Source organism: Hylobates moloch, unplaced genomic scaffold, assembly GCF_009828535.3.
Source record: "Hylobates moloch isolate HMO894 unplaced genomic scaffold, HMol_V3 SCAFFOLD_4, whole genome shotgun sequence".
Lineage (NCBI taxonomy): Eukaryota > Metazoa > Chordata > Mammalia > Primates > Hylobatidae > Hylobates > Hylobates moloch.
This window is the reverse complement of record NW_026652279.1, coordinates 85,395,356-85,415,963: the sequence shown is the minus strand read 5'-3', so window position 1 is coordinate 85,415,963 and position 20,608 is coordinate 85,395,356. Positions and strand designations below refer to the sequence as shown.

Genomic DNA, 20,608 nt, shown 5'->3' with positions numbered 1-20,608 from the left:
CCATTAAGCAAGGAAGAAAGGGGAGAAAGGATATTGGAAAGAACCAACAATATATGTCTCACAGGTGGTCACCTGGTCCAATTAATTATATACAAGACCCAAAAGTGATAATATATTTTCGGTTTTAAGTCACAGAGTCTCCTTCAGTATGTTTTTCTACTCCTTCTTTTCCTCAAGGCCCAACTAAGACAATTTAGAAAGGCAGAAATTTTGCAAATACACAGTATCAAATTATTGACAATGTTGTGACAGACAGTGAATTCATTTCTAGTTTTCTGACTTTTACTAAGATACTGTCAGAGTAGATCTTAAATCCATATTTTATTGATTGACACTTCCCTTTAAACTGTTTATTTTAGGTTCTTGCATACACTGAGGGACTTCACGGAAAATGGATGTTCAGCGAGATACGAGCTGTATTTTCAAGACGTTACCTTCTACAAAACACTGCTTTGGAAGTATTTATGGCAAACCGAAGTAAGTCCCCTTAAATATTTTGAAAGAAAATGTGCTCATATTTACATATCATTCATTTACACGGTATGATGATGCGTTGATTTTTCTCACTGTATTTCTGATGTGCTCTAGCTTAAACAAACAAAAATTCTTTTTAAACATTGTGCACATGTACCCTAAAACTTGATAAAACCCTATAATAATAAAAAATAAATAAATAAAATAAATAAAAGATAAAAAAATGAATTTGTTTGAAATGTTAACCCTAGGTTTCTCATGGATAAAGTTATACTGAAAGCTGATTTTTCATGAAGATTCATTACCTTTACAAATAAATCATGACAGGCACTTGAAGATGACTTGTAAAATTGATGGCTAACTTTCCTGTGGTTTTCTAAACTCTGTTTTTTTCTTCTTACCACAGCCTCAGTTATGTTTAATTTCCCTGATCAAGCAACAGTAAAAAAAGTTGTCTATAGCTTGCCTCGGGTTGGAGTAGGGACCAGCTATGGTCTGCCGCAAGCCAGGTAATTATATCATATTACATATTATCTATGGCTTGTTAACATATTTCCATCTCAATATTACAGCAATGTAAATGTGGTTATAACATTATAATTTTTTCAGAGACCAAAGAATTTTCTTTCTCTGAAGCTTATTTGTAGGGATAAAGATTATGAAAATAGCTATTTTGAGAATGACAGAATGGTTAGGGCAGATTTTTATTTAATACATATAAATAACAAAGTAAAAAACTTGATTGCATATCATAGCTAGCATATAATTAAGACATTCTTGCCTGTTAAAATCTTACAGGAAACATACCAAAAACCTGAAGATCATAAATGATTAATTGCTATGTAATAGCATATAAATAATGTTTTTATAAATGCCATATATAAATGCTTCTTAATTAAAACAATAAAACTCTTAGAGTTTATTAAGGGTAATAGTCATTAATTATGGTTTAGTTGTAACCACATTTCCTCGATTTTCATCTTGGTATTTTAGAAGAATCATTTTGAAATCTTATATTATTAAAAGATACTAATGTAAGTAGAAAACATAATCAGTAGTTACTTATATTGTTGATATCAGTTTGTCGTTTTTGCCTCGAAATAACTGAATACCTTACTAAAAGTGGCTTAAACAATAGGGGTGTGTGTGTTTAATATAAAAGATCTGGAGTTAAGGTGCTGCCAGTATTGGTTCAGAGGTTCAGTGATATCAGAACTTTGTTGGCTTTGTATTCACAGAATCACCACCACTTCTCCAACTACTACATCTTCACACAACTGCATTACAGTAGGAAAAAGACACAAAGGATTTCTCTTTAAACTTCTCTGTTTTAGGAGGAATGTATTTCTCAGAAGCCTAAAGCAATCTTTATCTTAAGTCCCTTTGGCCAGAATACAGTCACCTTCCCATTCCTAAAACAATCACTGCCAAAAAGGTGTGAGTTCTGTTGGCTTAGCCCAATCATTCCCTAGGATTTATGGAAAAAGATACCTCTGATTCTTTGCCAGCTCCTACATGAACAAAAGAGGATTTCTGTTGAAGAGGAACAAAGGGAGATTGGCTTTAGGTAGATACAACAGTGTCTACCACATAGACTATTATGTCCTTGAGAATTATTGCACAGCATTGTATGGATGGAAAGGAAAACTAATCTTTGTCTATCCTCCCTTAAATAGGCAACAGACAACTGAAAGACAGGGACTGTGTTTTATTTATCCTTTAATCTACAGGACCTAACACAGTGCCTAATTGCAGCAGTGCTTTTTAAGTGCTATTCAGCTGGGGTTACCCTGTATTGCAACTTATCTATTCTCTTTAAGCTTACAGTGTAAGACCAATTCACTGACATGTATACACATGCTCAAGATATTTGCTAGTAGAATGACAAGATTAAACTAAGATATTAGTAGATAATGAAGCACTTATATAAAATACAGGTCAAAGAAAAATGCATTTCATCTATCAAAGAAAATGAGGTTAGTTCTGCAAGACTTGTTCTTATTGAATCTAAGCTGACTCATAATAATCATTACTTCCTTTCCCAAGTGCTTACATACTATTTGTTTAATCATCAATTCAAGAATTTACTCAGGAATTGACATTAAGAACTTACGAATGGGTCTAACTTTTTCCTTTTTAAGAATAATCTCCTGTCTTCTGGCATATTTCTCAATGACCATGATTCCTGAAAGATTACTAATAGAGGTTTCTATATGGCATGTATAATTTCCCTCAGTATTCTTTGACTTGTCTGGACCGGAATTCATTTAAAACAATCAGAAGCTCTTTTATGTTATTTCTTACGTATTATGAGTATTGTTTCCCTTTTAACCACATTTGGTCTCTTTCTGACGTTTGGAAGATCATTCTTTTTTTGTTTTCTTTGAGACAAGCTCTCACTCTGTCACCCATGCTGGAGTGCAGTGGCGCGATCTCAGCTCACCGCAGCCTTGATTTCCCCAGGCTCAGGAGATCCTCCCACCTCAGCTTCCCAAGTAGCTGGGAATGCAGACATGTGCCACCACGCCCAGCTAATTTTTGTATTTTTTGTAGAGATGGGGTTTCACCATGTTGCCTAGGCTGGTCTCGAACTCCTGCACTCAAGCAATCCACCCACTTCAGCCTTCCAACATGCTGGGATTACAGGCAAGAGCCACCATGCCCAGCTGGAAGATCATTCTTTATAAGAAAATTGAAAACAAAAGAGCGGCTCAGTAGTTTTGGTCTCTCTGTAATTCATAATGCCATTCTATCTTCAAATGTCCTGTTGTTGTCCTTGGCTTATTTTCCCCCAAAAAGCTCAACTAATTATTAGTTTCCTAATAATATTCTTACAGACTCAGTTTTATGTACTTCCGTAGATATACATCCTTAGAAGTACCAAGTGGCAAAGGGGAGACACTGCATCTAGGCTTAAACCTGTCACTTAACTGGGTAACAGTAAGCAAGCCTCACACTTAGTAGGAATTCAATAAATATTGGTTGAAAGAATGAATAACACTACTCAAGCAGAATGACACTCTTTATCTACCATAAAATGGGGAAATATCTTCGCAAGAGATATTCTGCCAGAGATATTTTGCAAGATATCTTTGCAAGAGATATTTTGATAATCTTTTGTGCTATGTACAAGACAATGCCTATTAAGATTCCATGTGAATACTCATGTTAATAATCCATGAGTAACAGAAATAGCCTTAAGTCTGTTGTTCCCAAACTAAGCACCAAGGAGTCCTGAGATATCACAGTGAATTCTCAGGGGTGCTGCAGGGCATTTTTTAATTTTTTAGGGAAAAACAGCAACATTTGTCAGATACCACACAAACTATTTGCTCGAATTAGTTCCAAGTTTCAACTTAGAATGATTAGATAGGGCTGCATTTTTTTCAGTGACACCTCTGAGAAAGTAGTGTTTGGTCGCTACTGTCTTGAAAAACAAGAGCCACATGAAAAATCAGTGTGGAACAGGAAATGAATGTGGTGGTGTCAGATCTGATTCCAAGGTTTCAGAAGCTGTGCAGTTTCCAACAGATATACACACCCCATTAGTAAATGTGGTTATTTAAGAATGAAATATAAATATTTCTCTTTAAGTTTATGGGTATTGTATTTTCAAATAGCTACTCAGTTGTTAAGATGTTAAATATTTATTGAGTTGTTTAGAGCTAACTACTTAATAAACAAAATTGTAAGATATTTCTCTTGGTCAAGGAGCACTATGAAAAATTATGGAGATACTAAGGGTGCCATGAATTGAAAAAGTTTGAGAACCTCTGTCAATCAGTTTAAAAACCCAGTAGCTTTATCATACTTTTCTAAATACAACTGCTTTCGTTATTTTTAGATGAATACATTGAACCTGGAAAGTTTCATAATTTGGACCAATTATCATGGTTTATTCCCTTAGGCTGTTCCTATGTCCCTTCTTCTGGACCCATGCATTTTTTCAAAGTTCCAGTTGTTTATATTTTACGCCATTGCAGGGATAGATAGTGTACGGGCAGAGGCTGTGCATGTGTACACACTCTGTGTGTGAAGGCGAGTCTAAGAAGTTCATTGATAGACATTAAGTCAAATGCATGTAAGCAGGTACCTGACTACCTAACTACCTACCTACCTAGTTAACATGGAGCAGATTTGCTGTATTGTTTAAAAGCTACTTGATTTATCTTACGTATAATTTTACTTTTTTTTCTTGTTGATTTGTGAAATGCTCACTTGCAGCTATGATTTCACAAATAAGGTTGCTTTCAAATTGTTTTATCCTGAGTAATTAAGTGTATCTTCTCTATAATAGAATTCTCAAATATTGCTAATTTCTACAATTAAAATATATTTTCTAATTCATCTAAGAAGGATAAACCATAAATTATTTTAAATTGATTATCAAACCAATATATTAGTTAATATTGGATTTTTTAAAGTTATGAATTAAAGAGACTATGTTTGTTATGCTGTGCTTAATTGCTAGGAGGATATCATTGGCCACTCCTCGACAGCTTTATAAATCTTCCAATATGACTCAGCGCTGGCAAAGAAGGGAAATTTCAAACTTCGAATATTTGATGTTCCTTAATACTATTGCAGGTAAGATGTCTCATTCTTTAATCTAATAATATGTTTATGTTCATCAAAATCACGGTAATGTAGCCTGACATAATACATTTTTCTCTTTGGAATTCAAATGCAGCATTAGAGTAAAGTTTGAAGCACTCACATTAAATTTTATCAGAAACTGTACAAGCTCATACCAAACTTTTAGATGCATTTATTGTTGAAGAGGCTTTTCCTTGCTTTCCTTCTGCCGTTTCCTTTGCTGACAGCTTTGTCTGAAGGTTTATTAGAGTCAACAAACCATTGCCAGAGTGTCTGGAAATAATAATGGGAAAAGTAATTTCACTACTTTGTCATTCTCAGCAATAGCAGCTAGACAGGAGAATAACAACAGGATTCTGCCTAGTACAGATGTCACCTGGATTATGGCATGATTAGGTTACAGCATCTTTCTTAAAATCTTCAAATAAAAATACAAAATCAGATTACATTTTCTAAATTATGAGTAACTGCCATCAACCTCTGCAGTACCGTGCTTGCAAATCAAAAGGAGGTAGTGGCTTTGTTTTCTGCTAAATCAGTGGTTGTCAGTGGTTAAACATGTCTATGAGATTTAAGTACTTCATCTTTTTTCTTAAGTTAAGCTCCAAAAGCCCTTATTTATGATGAATTACAAAGAGTTTACTTCTATAAACTAGGCTCTACAAAAAGTTTTTACAACTAGATGAATTTAAATAACCATATAAATAAAGGTGCTTACCATAATTATTGTTTTGTTATGAATGAATGCTCACAACCGTGTATTTAGAGCAGTGTACTTCTCTGAATCATTACTTTAAAAATATAACTATGTAATATTACTCTTTTTTAATCTATCATACATAAGCGTGACTAAAGATACTATAGGTGTATGTTAAATGTGGGTAATATAGATATGCATTAAATAGACAAAACTTGATTTGTCCACAAAAGGGAATAAAGCTATTTGATGTATTAAAATGCTTTTTCATTTTAATCCCAATACATTCATGTATATATGTTCATATATACGTGCATTTATTCATATATGTAGTATATACACATATATATCTTGAATAAACCTGTTTACTCCCTCAAAGATAACAGAAATGTGTTATACTATTTAATTAGCACTTTATTTATAAATAGAATGAATTTAAACATCTGAAATGTAAAGAACTTAATTTCATGAGCATATTTAAGTAAATAGCATGGTGTAGCAGAAAGAACGTAACTTTCTTTTTTTTAATTTTATTATTATACTTTAAGTTTTAGGGTACATGTGCACAATGTGCAGGTTTGTTAGCATTAGGTATATCTCCTCATGCTATCCGCCCCCCTCCCCCCACCCCACAACAGTCCCCGGAGTGTGATGTTCCCCTTCCTGTGTCCATGTGTTCTCATTGAAGAACATAACTTTCAACACCAAAGGGAAGAGGGATAGAATCCCAGATCTGCCAACTTTCTGTCCTGGAGCATAAGTTGAATTTTAACTTTTAACTCTATCGTGGACTTTTAATATTTTAATAGCAATATTTAATATGTTTACATCTATTGTAATAACTGGTATGTTTGGTCTTATATCATCTTCTTTTATACTTTTTTTTAATGTTCTCTTGCTTTTTATATTGTTTGTTCTCTGGCTTTACGAATGCTTTTTTGCTCAGTGCTCTTGTGATTTAAAATGTAAGCACCTTGTTATCAATTCCCCTAGAGATATTACATTTTTAAAAGCCTTATAAACTGTATTTTTCTTAATTTGAACTCAAAAATGAATTAACATTTTTAAATCATACCTAAGTAAGACAAAAACTTCAACTCAATTTTATTTCTCATTCATTGCTTATATTTGCAAATATAAATTACTAGTCAGAATCCAGATTATTATTAACTTCATACTCTGGGGTCTACGTCTTTTTGCAAATTAAGAAAGATTTCAAACTGTTGAAATTATGTGTTCATGCAGTATATTATTTTCAGCTATATGGATCTTTACCTGATTTTTCGGGATGATATTCTCTGTACGTTCTTGTGTAACATTTTTCCGTATTCCTTGTGTTAAGTTTTTATATTATCTGCTCTTGAGAGACCTATCAAGACTTAATATCATTAGACACCATTAGATGGACTTACGATTTTTTTCCCTTGGCTGTGCTAGCTATTTGGAGCTGTTGGATATAAAACTGGAGGGCTGGGTGATATACCTCACTTCCAGTTCAGTTTCCAATGTAGCAGGCATTCATATTAAATGGTTTTGCTATTCTAAAATGAGATTTTCTCCAGGCTCTGGATGGAATGTTTTCTAGTTCATCGTTGTAAAGGTCTCTTCTAGTCTCCATCCCTTCCCACTGCATTTTACTCATGTGAGGTCAATTTCCCACAGTGTGGTACAGTGCCACCTATAACTACCACCCACTTCATGGCTGTTACTTTCTGGGAGTCTCTTTATCTGTCCAACTCTGGAAAGGTTGCTGTGTCTAAATCTGGATACAGATAACATTGTCTTCCCTTCTAAAAGTTGCACCTGAGCAGTATAGAGCCTAATACGCTTTTTTCTATTTGGGACAATCTTTGGGTTTCTGAGCCAGAGCATGCAGACTGTGGTGGGAATTTAAAAGCATCTTTCTATTCTTTTTTGAATCGTTGAAGTCTGTTTTATTTATAACATGAAGATTATATAGGCTACTGATTTTTTCAAAAATTACTGGGTACTTCCTTTGCAATTATCATGACTAAACATGAAAGCCTGACTATTGTAAGCAATGGGATAAAAATTAACAATAGGGACTAGGAACACAGAACACGTACAGTCTAGATGAATAAGTGAAATACACATAAATAAGACATTTTAAGACGGCTGATAGTAAATGCTGAATCATTGCTATTGTGAATGCTGCATGAGCTTAGCAGAGGGGAGGTATTTTAAAATGTGTTTGGCGAGAAAAAAAGAGAAGAGCTTCACAAATTTCTGCCAGTTGTATAAATACGGTGTATTCAGTGGACAGAATTATCATACCTTGTCTGTAGTAGAGAATTATATATAATATTCGAGCCTTAGAGAAGAGCCAGATTATAAAGAGGCTTTTAGGAGTCAGTATAGTGTCAGAGAAGGGAATGTGATGTGGAGTTTTAGAAAAATTAAACTGATAATTACGTATGGCAGAAATCAAAATTGAGATTCCTTAGCATTAGTGCTATAAGGAGAGTATTACAGTAGTAATAGTAAATTGTTACTGAATATTTACTATGTACCACATATTCTATTTTTCCCTGACTACAGAAGCAACTAAAGTATGGCTTCTCCCTTTAAAAAGATCGTAATATAGTGAGGAAACAGACGTGTACCAGTAATTCCACTAAAAAGTATTGGAATGTATGAAATTGTGTACAATTTTATAATGTATAAAAAAGTATTATAATGGTAGTATATGTGAAGCCATTTAAAGTAGTCAAATCTAGGAGCTGTTACTTATAACTAAGAGAGCAGAAAAAGCTTCCCATAGGTGACATTTAAATTGGGAATTGAGCCGGGCGCGGTGGCTCACGCTTGTAATCCCAGCACTTTGGGAGGCCGAGGCGGGCGGATCACGAGGTCAGGAGATCGAGACCACGGTGAAACCCCGTCTCTACTAAAAATACAAAAAAATTAGCCGGGCGTGGTGGCGGGCGCCTGTAGTCCCAGCTACTCGGAGAGGCTGAGGCAGGAGAATGGCGTGAACCCGGGAGGCGGAGCTTGCAGTGAGCCGAGATTGCGCCACTGCACTCCAGCCTGGGCGACAGAGCGAGACTCCGTCTCAAAAAAAAAAAAAAAAAATTGGGAATTGAAACATGATTAAGAATTCATTAGAAAGTAGGCAGAGGGCATTCCAAGAAGAAAATGTGAGGTGAAGTATTTGGATGAGCATATGGCAGCAGGTATGGCAAAAAGAGAGTAAATGACACTTTGTACAATATCATTATACAAAAAAGTTTCACTGTAATTTGTTCTAGTTCAATGGTTATCCAAGTGTAGTCCCCTGACCAGCATTATTACCTTGGAGACCTGTTAGAGATGCTGATCCTCAGACTCCTCCTCAAGGCTACTGAATCAGAAGCTGGCAACCTGCCTTTCAGCAAGCCCTCTAGTTGGTTCTGATACAAAAAGTTTGAGCACAATTGCATTAGCCATTTAAGATCTAATTATCAGGACAAGATTTGCATATAAAACATTTAAAACATACAAGAAAGTACAGGATTAAGTGCCATTCAGTGTAATAAAAGTTTAGAGAAGTGAGAGATTAATATAAAATAGTCTACTCAAGGAAACCTTGGAAAAGATGAGCTTTAAATGAACTCTTTAAGGATTTTGTCTGATGTAGATGACTATCCAGGCAAAATAAACCTTAATAAGTAGAATGACAATTGAAAAAAATTATGAATATGAATATCCTGAGGTACTCTCCCTGGATATATTACTATTAATTTACTTCTTCCTTTGCTATCATCCTGAAATTTTAAATAGGAGTCCCAGTTTAAACTGAGCACCAGCATTAAAGACATGGGTGATGGTTTTATTAGAGAAGCTTCAGTAATGCCATGATTGAATACTTGTTAGTGCAGCAATTAGATTTGCCTGTTTTCCTGATTGGTGGACAGTGTGGATCCATTCATCTCTTCTTATCAAATCACCCTTCAGAGTTCTCTTATGATCCTAAAATAAAGGGTGCTCTAAAGATGTTAAGTTGTACCAGTATCACTTTAACGAACATGGGTCCTAAAAATAATCACACTATTTTATAACACTGTTTTAGGGATACGGTTATTGTTCAGGAAGTATTTATTTCATTTGATTGATTGAAACTCAAGATTTATCATTTCTAGATAGGATGTTAGTCTTCTTTTTGACAAATGTAATTTCTTAGGTAATCTAAAGCCAAGACATGGTTGGCTTATATTTTGTCATAATATGTTTTAAACATTTTTATTTGACATCAAGATTCAGAAAAAATAATAGTATTTTTATTATGTCTTTGTTTCATTTTTCCTATTGAAACATTCCTTGGCCGGGCGCAGTGGCTCACGCCTGTAATCCTAGCACTTTGGGAGGCCGAGGCAGGTGAATCACGAGGTCAGGAGATGGAGACCATCCTGGCTAACACGGTGAAACCCTGTCTGTACTAAAAATACAAAAAAATTAGCTGGGCGTGGTAGCGGGCGCCTGTAGTCCCAGCTACTCGAGAGGCTGAAGCAGGAGAATGGCGTGAACCCGGGAGGCGGAGCTTGCAGTGAGCCGAGATTCCGCCACTAGACTCCAGCCTGGGTGACAGAGCGAGACGCCGTCTCAAAAAAAAAAAAAAAAAAAACCTTTGTTAACAATAAGAACTCAGAAAAAATAGTAAATAATAGTTTATGATTATTGAATAATTTATAATGTGCCAAACATTGTTCTAAGGACTTTATATGTATTTGCTCATTTAATCCTCACAATAGCCCCATGAGTTAGGTTCTGTTCTTATCCCCATTTTACAGAGATGAGGTAGAGAGTAGCTAAATAACTTGGCCCAAGTCATAGGTGTTATTAGCCAATAAGTGACACAGTCGGGATTCAAACCTAGGCAGTTTAGCTCCAGAGTCTTCATTCAGTTACTACAGCATACTGTTCCAGGATATTCCTGGTACCATACAACTTCACCTCCAGTCACCAGCTTTAACTTATTAGCTGCTTTTAAAACCTAAATAGTTAATGATTTAAAACAATTTTGTCATTTTCTTTTACATTTCATCAAATTAACCCTTTGAAGTTTATTTACTGTCATGACTTTTGTAGATACTGGTCTTCTAGTACTAGATCTGGGCCTGGAATTATTATCTTTAATGTAGAAGCTAGCACTGTTTTCAGTTAAGCTTTAGATCAAGAGAAAAAGACTCTGAGACAGAGATTTGCTTGAGGATTTTTATTGGAAAGCCCTTGGGATCAACATCTGTGGGGGAGTGAAGAAATTAGAACTGGGCAGAAGGAGGATTCAGACCTCAGTGCAGTTGTGACAAAGGCTTCGGTAGATCCCGGTAGATCCCACGGGGTGCCTGGGGCTGGGGTAACCGTTGCAAGTTGTCTTGGCTTGAGGCAAGGGAGCCAGGTCTTCATTACCTCCACTCTGCAGTCATTGGATGCAGACTCCTGGGAAGGAGACATGACTGGATTGGGGGCTTTCTTCTAATGATAGCAATTCTTGGAGATGGGCATAGCTGAACACCACCAGCCATCAACACCACCAGCCATCATTGCTCCCAGCATCCATCATACCAGCAGTTCTCAGACTTCAGTGTATCCAAAGCAGGATTGCTAAAACACAGATCTTTGGTCCCCACTGCCATAAGTTCTGATTCAGTAGGCTTGGATTGAGCCGCAAGAAGCTGCATTTCTAAGAAGTCCCCATTTGATGCTGATGCCATTGATCTAGGGACCACACTTTGAGAATTACTGCCCTATATCTATATTCTGTAAAAGACATACCTAAAAATAATTTTATTAATCTTCATATAACACCGTCAGTATCACACATTTTGACTCTTATGATAGGGCATCCTTAGCATTTTACATCTTCCCAATGACAAAAAAAGTTTTGCTCAGTAAATACCCATGACATTAAGTTACTTAATATTTATTTTTGTAAATATTTGCAGGATGTTGTGATCTATTATGTAAATTCACCAGAATTACTGGACGAGGGATTCTTTAAACCTCTTGGATTAAAGAGAAGTGTTACAGAATTGGAATCTGGTTGACAAGATGAAACAATCTTTTCTGGCTTCACATGTTTAAAAATATAGGTCAATGTGACCTAATAAATTTCATATTTTCTATAAATATTATCCACAAATATTCTGTAAATAATTCTGACTTAGATTAAAACAGTACCAAACTCTACATTATTATTACACTCTCAGATTTATCTTTTTTCCCAAAAATATTATTTTAGTATGAAATACAAAGTACATTTTATGACCCGTTTCTTAAGGAGTCTCATACTTGACCAATTTCACTTTTATCCTTTCTAGATGCTTTTAAAAATAAGATTCTGTATAAAGCACTCAGTATCATAGTATTAATGCATTATGCAGACTTTTTACACCCTCCTGTGGTATGTGTACATATGCATAATTGCATATAAATAAACACACATTTACTGCGTATAAGTTTTGTAAAGATACTTCACATAGTAAAAGAAGCTTGCCAAATATTCAGGAAACGTGTTTAAAAGACATCTAAAATCCCATAAACGTGTTCTTAGGCTTTGTTTTATTCTATTTATAAATTTAATGAATGTTCATTATAGAAAATTGGAAATACAAAAAATGGTAATTTTAAAAATTAAACCACTCAAAAGTCTAACCGTAAATATCACTGTTGACATTTGGGTGATTTTTCTGTTTTTCTTTCTCTGTGTGTGGTGTATCATTGGGAAACTGTAATGTACACAGGTTTGCTTTCTACTTTTTCCATTTCACTAAATATTCTTTGAAGGCATGACTTTTAAAATTACATGAGAGTCCAACTTAGAAATATGGCATAATTTATTTAACTATTTTTGAAACACTTGATTTTTTTCAAAGAACATTAAATTTTAGATGATTGTGTAAAATAATCTTAATGATACCTAGAGTTCTACTAAAAATGTGGTTTCGACTTTCAGTTCTCAAATTGACCTGATTTCTGTTCGTTTTCTGAAAAATACAACTTATGCCTTATTTTATACCTTGTTAGATAATATTACGGAAAAGATGTTAAAGCCTGTAATTCTTGCCTTTTAAAAAATAGGAGAGTAACTGCTAACATAGCTTTGTGTAAATGATCCCGTTAAACTTGAGAATTTTTTTTAAGGATTTTGAGTTTTTCATATGATCAGCTAATGAATTCAGCACCACTTCTCCAACCCCAACCTTTTTCTCCTGTTTAGCATTTTCCACTTTTTTACTCTGTGATGAACAAGCCCTCCCTGGTTAATTATGTATATATTTAGCTACTGCATGTGTTGGGCTTATTATTGTCATCTAATTAGATGTAACTTGAACTGCTTGCTTCTAGAAAAATCATTAAAAATTCTTTCCTAATGACCTAGAGATGACAAAATGTCTGTAAAGTGTGAAGAAGCAGACAAGCACAGGAACATCGCTCTTAAAGAGTGTTAATCCAGATGCTGCAATCATCTAATTAAACAATATTTTGCTGTCATTAACATTTTCACCAAGGAATTGCAGTTATAATTTCTTTGTCAGCTGTCTCTAGATCACTTTACCTTCAAAACCAAAGTGCCATATAAAAACATTAAATTGGATGGTTTAATTAAAAAGTTTTTTTTAACGAAGAAACATATCCAGTGTTTCTGAGATCTCATTTACTGTGTTTCACTTTTATTATTTGAGTAGATTAGTGTCATAGGCTTGCGGTATTTAATATTCATCTTCTAAGATAAATTCTTATAAGCATAGTTAGCAAAATAAAGTGTGTATGTGTGTATGTATGTGGAGATTATATATGTAGATAGATAGATATAGATAGATAGATAGATAGATAATCTCCACACACACAAATATATATATTTACTTACCACTGCTGGAGAAGGAAAGGACCCTACCAATTATAGCACCAGTGTATTTACTAAATATCAACTATCCTAAAGAAAAAACAAAACAATTAGTAATTAAACATCTAGGTATGCCAGAGCCTAACAAGTAGTACTTTGGAAATAACTCACTTTTTGGATGATTTAATGAACAGTATTTCTTTTCATTTCACAAAGATGTTCAGTAACATAATTAAAGGAGTAATGCTAATTCATGATTAAAACATACCAATGCAAAACCCCAAAGTGCCACTTAATCACTCTTTTTTCCATGTAACATTAAATACATTGTGCATTTTTAATTCAAATCAAATACATATATGACTGTCCATTTTACAAGGCTCTTATGCAGAAATTTTTATTAAAAACAAGCATTAATGTCATATTTATTTATAAAGTTCATTATATTTATTAGAATTAAAATAATGCTGTAAATTTCTGCTAATTTAAAAATTACTAAAATTTTCTTTTTAGCACTTATTTTCAAAGGACCTCTCAAAGATTATTGAAAGTGAATTACAAAAAAAAATGCAGGACAGAACAATAGACGTGAAATATGGCTATTGGCATCATTCATTTTGTGTATACGTGTGTGCATTTTTAAATAATGCTTTTCTTCTTTGTATTTTTTTCCAAAAATAGCATTTATTTTTAACTTTTATTTTAGGTTCAAGGAGTACCTGTGCAGATTTTTTATAGGGATAAATTACATGTCATGGGTGTTTGGTGTACAGATTACTTTGTCACCCAGATGATAAGCATAGTACCCAATAGGTAGTTTTTGGATCCTTATCTTCCTCCTTCCCTCTACCCTCAAGCAGTATCCTTTTCTTTCTTAGAAAATCATTTCTATTAAAAGGCTAGTGTCTTCAAATATAGTCTACATTTTTATGCTGTTTGCATTTATACAGTACATTTAAATACTGTGTTTATGTAAACTGGCTTTTTATTTTAACAGTTTTACTTAATATATAAATTATAAAACATCAGAAATTATTTTAACAATTGTGGTATCTGATTTTCATCTATCAGTTAATTTAAGTAATATATGTTATATCTAGATAGGTAGCATCAGCATTATTCTATTAAAAAAATACACACTGGAATACTTGCTTTTCATTAAAATCTACAGATTTTTAAGTAGAACAGTTCCCCTCAGAAAATGGAAGAGCTCTAAACTCTGCCATAGACCCATTTAGGATCCCAGAAATAGCTCTGTCTAGCCAATCTGTACTCTTTGTATATATACTTATAAAAAAAATACTGAGCCCAATCAGGTGTCCTAGATTAGCATACAAATGAACTATTAGTAATAAATTTTCAAGTTTAGAAATGTACAGCTTTTATTTTACAATATTGGTACTGTTTTAGCAGATTATTTTCATGTCAAAAAACTTTAATATGGCTCCAAACTCTTGTTTAATCTCATCATTATTATTATTCACCATAGACTTAAACACAAGCAGGTTCATTGATTGCTTGAGCTACCTAGCTGTAGATATTTTCTTCTAGTTCAATGTAGACATTCACAATATCATTCTCTCTCATATATACCTCTATGCCTTTGCATAATCCTCATCTTCTAAAGATAATGTTCTGCAGTTTTCCTTTACTTGACTTATATTTGTTCATCTTCTGAAATTTGGATCATTTTATTCCATTTTTATCACATGCATATCCATTCCATCAACAAACATTTATTGGGCAGATGGCATATGCCAACACACAGAGATTAAAACAAACAAACAAACAAACAAACAACCCAGCCCTGACATTTATGAGTTTACAGACTGGTGGAGAGGCAGAGAAGTAAACAGCGATGTGTATCAGGTATAATAGAGGTCTGTATGAGAACTGTGGTGAGGCAACACAGGGGAAGCCCTAATCTAGCTGTAACCTCATCCCAGTAAATGCAAAGTGGAAGCAACATTCTGCTGCCATTACCCACACCTATATTACATACCCACACCAGTTTATACATTTAAAGCAATATGCAGTTTAGTTGTAAAATGCAAAGCTTCATATAATAAACAGATAAAATAGTCATCAATAAAATGTTTTCTAAATGTGTTAATTTTGTTTGGTGCTTGCAGTTGCAGATTTTGGTTCTTACTCAGATTGTAGTTCTTTTTTTTTCTATTTCACAGATATGTTTTCCAAATGCTATAAGAGCAGATATCATTTAATATAATTTCCTGATGATGAACAAGATAATATCTGCATATCTATGCTACTGTGATAGTACGCGTGGTGTGTGCAACCACGGCATACTGGATGAAATTCATATCACTAAATACCAGTGAAATAGCTGTTTTGTGTGAATTTTAATGGAAATTTAGAAAATTACTGATAATTGGATCATAACACATTTTTATAAAAAATAATTTTGTTCAACAAAAGTTTTCTTAGGATCCTGTTTCTTTAATAGCTATTCTCTTAATTTCACCTAATCATGTTTTTTCAGTTCCAGTTTATGAGGGGGGGCCACAGCTTGCTCCCCTAAACTTTCCCCATTCCCACTGTGCCTCAGTATCACACCTGAAATATTTAAGTCATTCTACCAAAACATAAACAGACATATTCACCCTGAGATCCAGCAGTTCTTCGCTAAAGTGAAACAACATAAGATAAAAAAAATTCATGAACTTAAGGAGTGAAAAAATGTATGATTGACATCTGCCTCTGTAGTTTTTCATCCTAGCTTCAGAGTACTGTCCACTCGCAAACTCTCTGCATTCATTCTTGATATAAGTTTAACATAGTATTCTGTGTACTCATAATATAATTTCTAGATATATATTCATTATAATAGATACCATCACGGCCAGGTGCAGTGGCTCAGGCCTGTAATCCCAGCACTTTTGGAGGCCGAGGCAGGTGGATCACAAGGTCAGGAGTTCAAGACCAGCCTGGCCAACATGGTGAAACCCCATCTCTACCAAAAATACAAAAATTAGCCAGGTGTGGTGGCATGTGCCTGTAATCCCAGCTACTCAGGAGGCTGAGGCAGGAGAATCGCTTGAACCCGGGAGACAGAGGTTGCAGTGAGCCAAGATCACACCACTGCACTCCAGCCTGGGCAACAGAGGGAGACTCCATCTCAAAATAAATAAATAAATAATAAAATAGAATACCATCACATAAGCTGCAGATGTGCAGGTCAGTGGGGTGACTTCCTCCATAATTACTTTCAGGGCCTCTGACTGACAAGGCTCTGCTTCCAGGGTTGCAATATTATCTACATCAGCAGAAGAGAGATGAGACACACATGCAGGAAGTTTCAGTGGGCCAAGTCTTGAAGAGACTTTGCTCACATTCTGTAGATTAGAACTAAATCCCGTGGCCATAGCTACTTGTAAGGGAGGCTGAGAAATGTGGTGTAACACAGGAAGAGGAGAATCAATTACAATAGCCAGCCAGTAGCCTCTATCACAATCTTATAAATAGTAATTCTAGTTGTCTTAAAACAATTATTGAGTGAATTCACTTTAAATGCATTGTTATCAGAGTTAAAGATATGGTTCAATAAATAAAAAGTTACTTTTCTTCTGAAATTCAATAGATGCTTTGTAAAAACAGAAACTATTTCATAAGCATTTTGTGTATACAAATTTTTATTTCTGTTTTTCTTTACTAGGACGGACATATAATGATCTGAACCAATATCCAGTGTTTCCGTGGGTGTTAACCAACTATGAATCAGAAGAATTGGACCTGACTCTTCCAGGAAACTTTAGGGATCTATCAAAGGTAACTTTTAAATATATGGAAGTCAGCTTTCTTCATAAGGCTATAGTCTAATAGTATTTCTGTCAGAGTATATATAGCCAGTTAATGTTTGTAAGAAAGTGAAACTGATTATCTTGACTTACATAGTCAGTTTCTAAACCTTACCAATTCTTAGCACAGGAATTAAGCTACAAGAAGATAAACTAGTACTAGCATAGGCAAAATGAAATGGGTATTTGAGAAATAGCAGATGTAGAGAGAGGTTTCTGATATATCCTAGGCTTTAAAGTCAAGGTTAAAAACCTAAAATTAGTAGAAAATATGATGGCAAATCATTTATGTGATATGTTCCTTAGATGATAAAACATTTATATTGACCATAAAATACACACATTGTAGGGAAATGTAATACTGAAAAGAAAGTCAGTTAATTTTATCAAATGTCTGTCTATATATGAGAGAGAAGATATGGCCCAAAAGATGGCAAGAAAATGGTGCATAATGGTAATAAGAAATAAAAGGTAAAATTTTTATTAGCTCACCTCAGTTGTCCAGAGGAAACTACAGTGTGATACTAAACTGTTTGAAATTCAGTGAAGAACTGGGAACTAAGCCCAAAAAGCTGCTCTATAGTCTAAGCTTATACCAGAGGCCTGCCTTAAAGTTTATGTATGTTAGCCATAGTAAAGCCTCAGCCCATTGACTTTGAATGTATCTCTCTTTTCTGTCAGACTTGATTGTCTGATTTAGCAATCCATAGAAAGTTGAAAGGTATTTGTGTATACATTTGGTTTTGGAGGGCAGGTTTAAGGGGCTAATTGACAAGAGCAGCATAAGCCCTGTGATTTAGGGAAACAACATTAAAGCCGATTTAAAATTAATCTCACAGATGGTTTTTAACTCAGCATGCCTGCTTCTGCCCCATTTCTGGCCTTTGAAACCTAGACCTACCCAAGTTGAAGTTCTATATTGCACTAGTTACTAGCTGTGTGACCTAAAGCTAGTTTCTCTTGTCCCATTTGTAATATGAGAATAATAATACTGTCCCATGTCAAATAGTTGTACAGATCTAATAACATTTACATTTAAAGAATATAACACAGTACTTGGCACATAGAAGCACTTCCTGAGTATTAAGTATTATTGTTACACGTGGGATATTTCTTAGCCTCTTTTGAAGACTGTTTACTAATTTTTTCATGTTCTTATGCGTCATTCACTCTCCAGTTCTTTTATTTTATGTAACTCCCTATTAAATTTTAGTTGGTAGCTCATGGGTAATTTTAGCTGTGGTGTTATAGATGTTAAAGGGACCTAAAAGATCAGTTAGCCAACATCTTGCTGAGAGTCATACAACTGGTAGAAATAAATTGCTAGCAAATGAGTTCTAATGTGCTTGCAAATATAGTAATTCTTCCAATGTGAGTCAACCAAAAATTTTTAACTGTTTACCACATTCAGGTAACTAAATTATTTAAGATAAGGTAGATAGAAGCATTGTAATTCATGCAGCCTGCCCTTCAGGAACAAATCTAGTTATAGATTATCTAAATAATAAGATCAGTCCCCCCAAAAAATTAAAAATAAAGTACAATATTTTAGAGAGACCCACACAAGAGACAATACCTGAAGGTTGAGTATCCTGTGTCTGAAATGCTTGGGACCAGAGTGTTTTGGATTTTGGATCTTTCTGGATTTTGAAATATCAATATATACATTATATACTTACCAGCTGAGCATCCCTAATCTGAAAACCCAAAGTCCAAAACGCTGCCGTGTTTCCATTAAGCATCACATCAGTGCTCAAAAACTTGGATTTGGGGCATTTGAGATTTCAGAATTTTGGATTAGGGACAAGATTAGGAACAAGAACTCTGCAGCTAGACTGCTACATTCAAATCCTAATTCTGCCATTTACCAGCTGTGGAGCCTTAGACAAGAGTATTAGTTTCTCTTTGTCTTAATTTCCTCACCTATATAATGAGACATCAATAATAATGGGGTTGTTGTGTGGAGTGGTGGATGGGTTAATAAGCATAAAGGACTTAGAATAGTGCGGGGACATCAGTATTAGCTAATGCTATGTATATGACAATAATAGACTGGTGAATCGTTGATATAGGCCATATGCTTTGAATTGTATTTCAAATAATGATGATGAATATATGCTACTACATCCATATTGGATGAGAATATTTGAATGGCATGCATGACTTGCCAAGGTTGAAGTGTAATTTTGGGGTGTAAGACAAAACCAAACTAACTTATTGATGTGAGGATGAAAACTGTCAAACTAGTTCTTTGACAAAATCTTGTCTGCATGTATTTTATTTAACATTAATTGAATAGCCATTACTTAGACATTATAAAATATATATACGATAAAAATTCAGAGTATAGATTCTCAGGAAGCATATTACAACCTCGTATGATGACTACTATTATGGCTATTGTATTATTTTTAAAACAAGGAAGGAAGTTCTTTTTATTTGAAATCAACTGGGATGTTGTGTTTAAAGGAAATTTACAGACTGAAGCTCCTTTTTTCTCTCCATCTATTTATTCAATCTTTCAGTTGTTCAGTCAACAAATATTTATCACACATGTGCTATATGTCAAACACTCTACAAGTGAAAGAGTGTACAGGAGTGAATAAAGCAGACATACTCCCAGCCACTTGAAGGGAGTTCAGCCCAGCGCAAAAATGAAAACTCAGATAGTTAACAGTCACATGAGAGGCCAGCATTTATGAGATAGGTATAGTGGGGACTGTGCCTCACTGGGGAGTGCAGGCTCAGCCTCACTAAGATGTTTAGACTCAAATGTTCTTGAAACACTAGCCCAGCCAGAGAAAATGTGGCACTCATTATGATTAGTATGGGTTGTAGAAGGCATCTGGTAACGTATTTGCTGGTAATCATAGATTTTTTTCATTTATCCATGTAGGAAAAAATGAGTTAAAATAAATGAGGAAGTCACTGTTTCTACAGTAACTGAAGATATAAACATTTCAAGGTTTTGTTTGTTTGTTTGTTTGTTTTTGAGACGGAGTCTCGCTCTGTCGCCGGGGCTGGAGTGCAGTGGTGCAATCTCGGCTCACTGAAGCCTCCGCCTCCCAGGTTCAAGTGATTCTCCTGCCTCAGCCTCCCAAGTAGCTGGGATTACAAGCTCCTGCCACCACACCTGGCTAATTTTTTTGTATTTTTAGTAGAGACAGGGTTTCACTATGT

At 34.6% G+C, this 20,608-nt stretch overlaps 1 protein-coding gene across 7 annotated transcripts in view; it reads left to right on the top strand.

The window, feature by feature from the left end:
• NBEA (neurobeachin) overlaps positions 1 to 20,608 on the top strand; it is a 736,578-nt gene that overhangs the window by 613,932 nt on the left and 102,038 nt on the right. For all 7 annotated transcript variants that reach the window (XM_058437671.1, XM_058437670.1, XM_032150485.2 and 4 more), the window contains 4 exons: positions 360 to 477; positions 881 to 983; positions 4,946 to 5,061; positions 17,287 to 17,399. In XM_058437671.1, the coding sequence (XP_058293654.1) occupies positions 360 to 477; positions 881 to 983; positions 4,946 to 5,061; positions 17,287 to 17,399 (450 nt within the window). The remainder of the gene's footprint in view (positions 1 to 359; positions 478 to 880; positions 984 to 4,945; positions 5,062 to 17,286; positions 17,400 to 20,608) is intronic.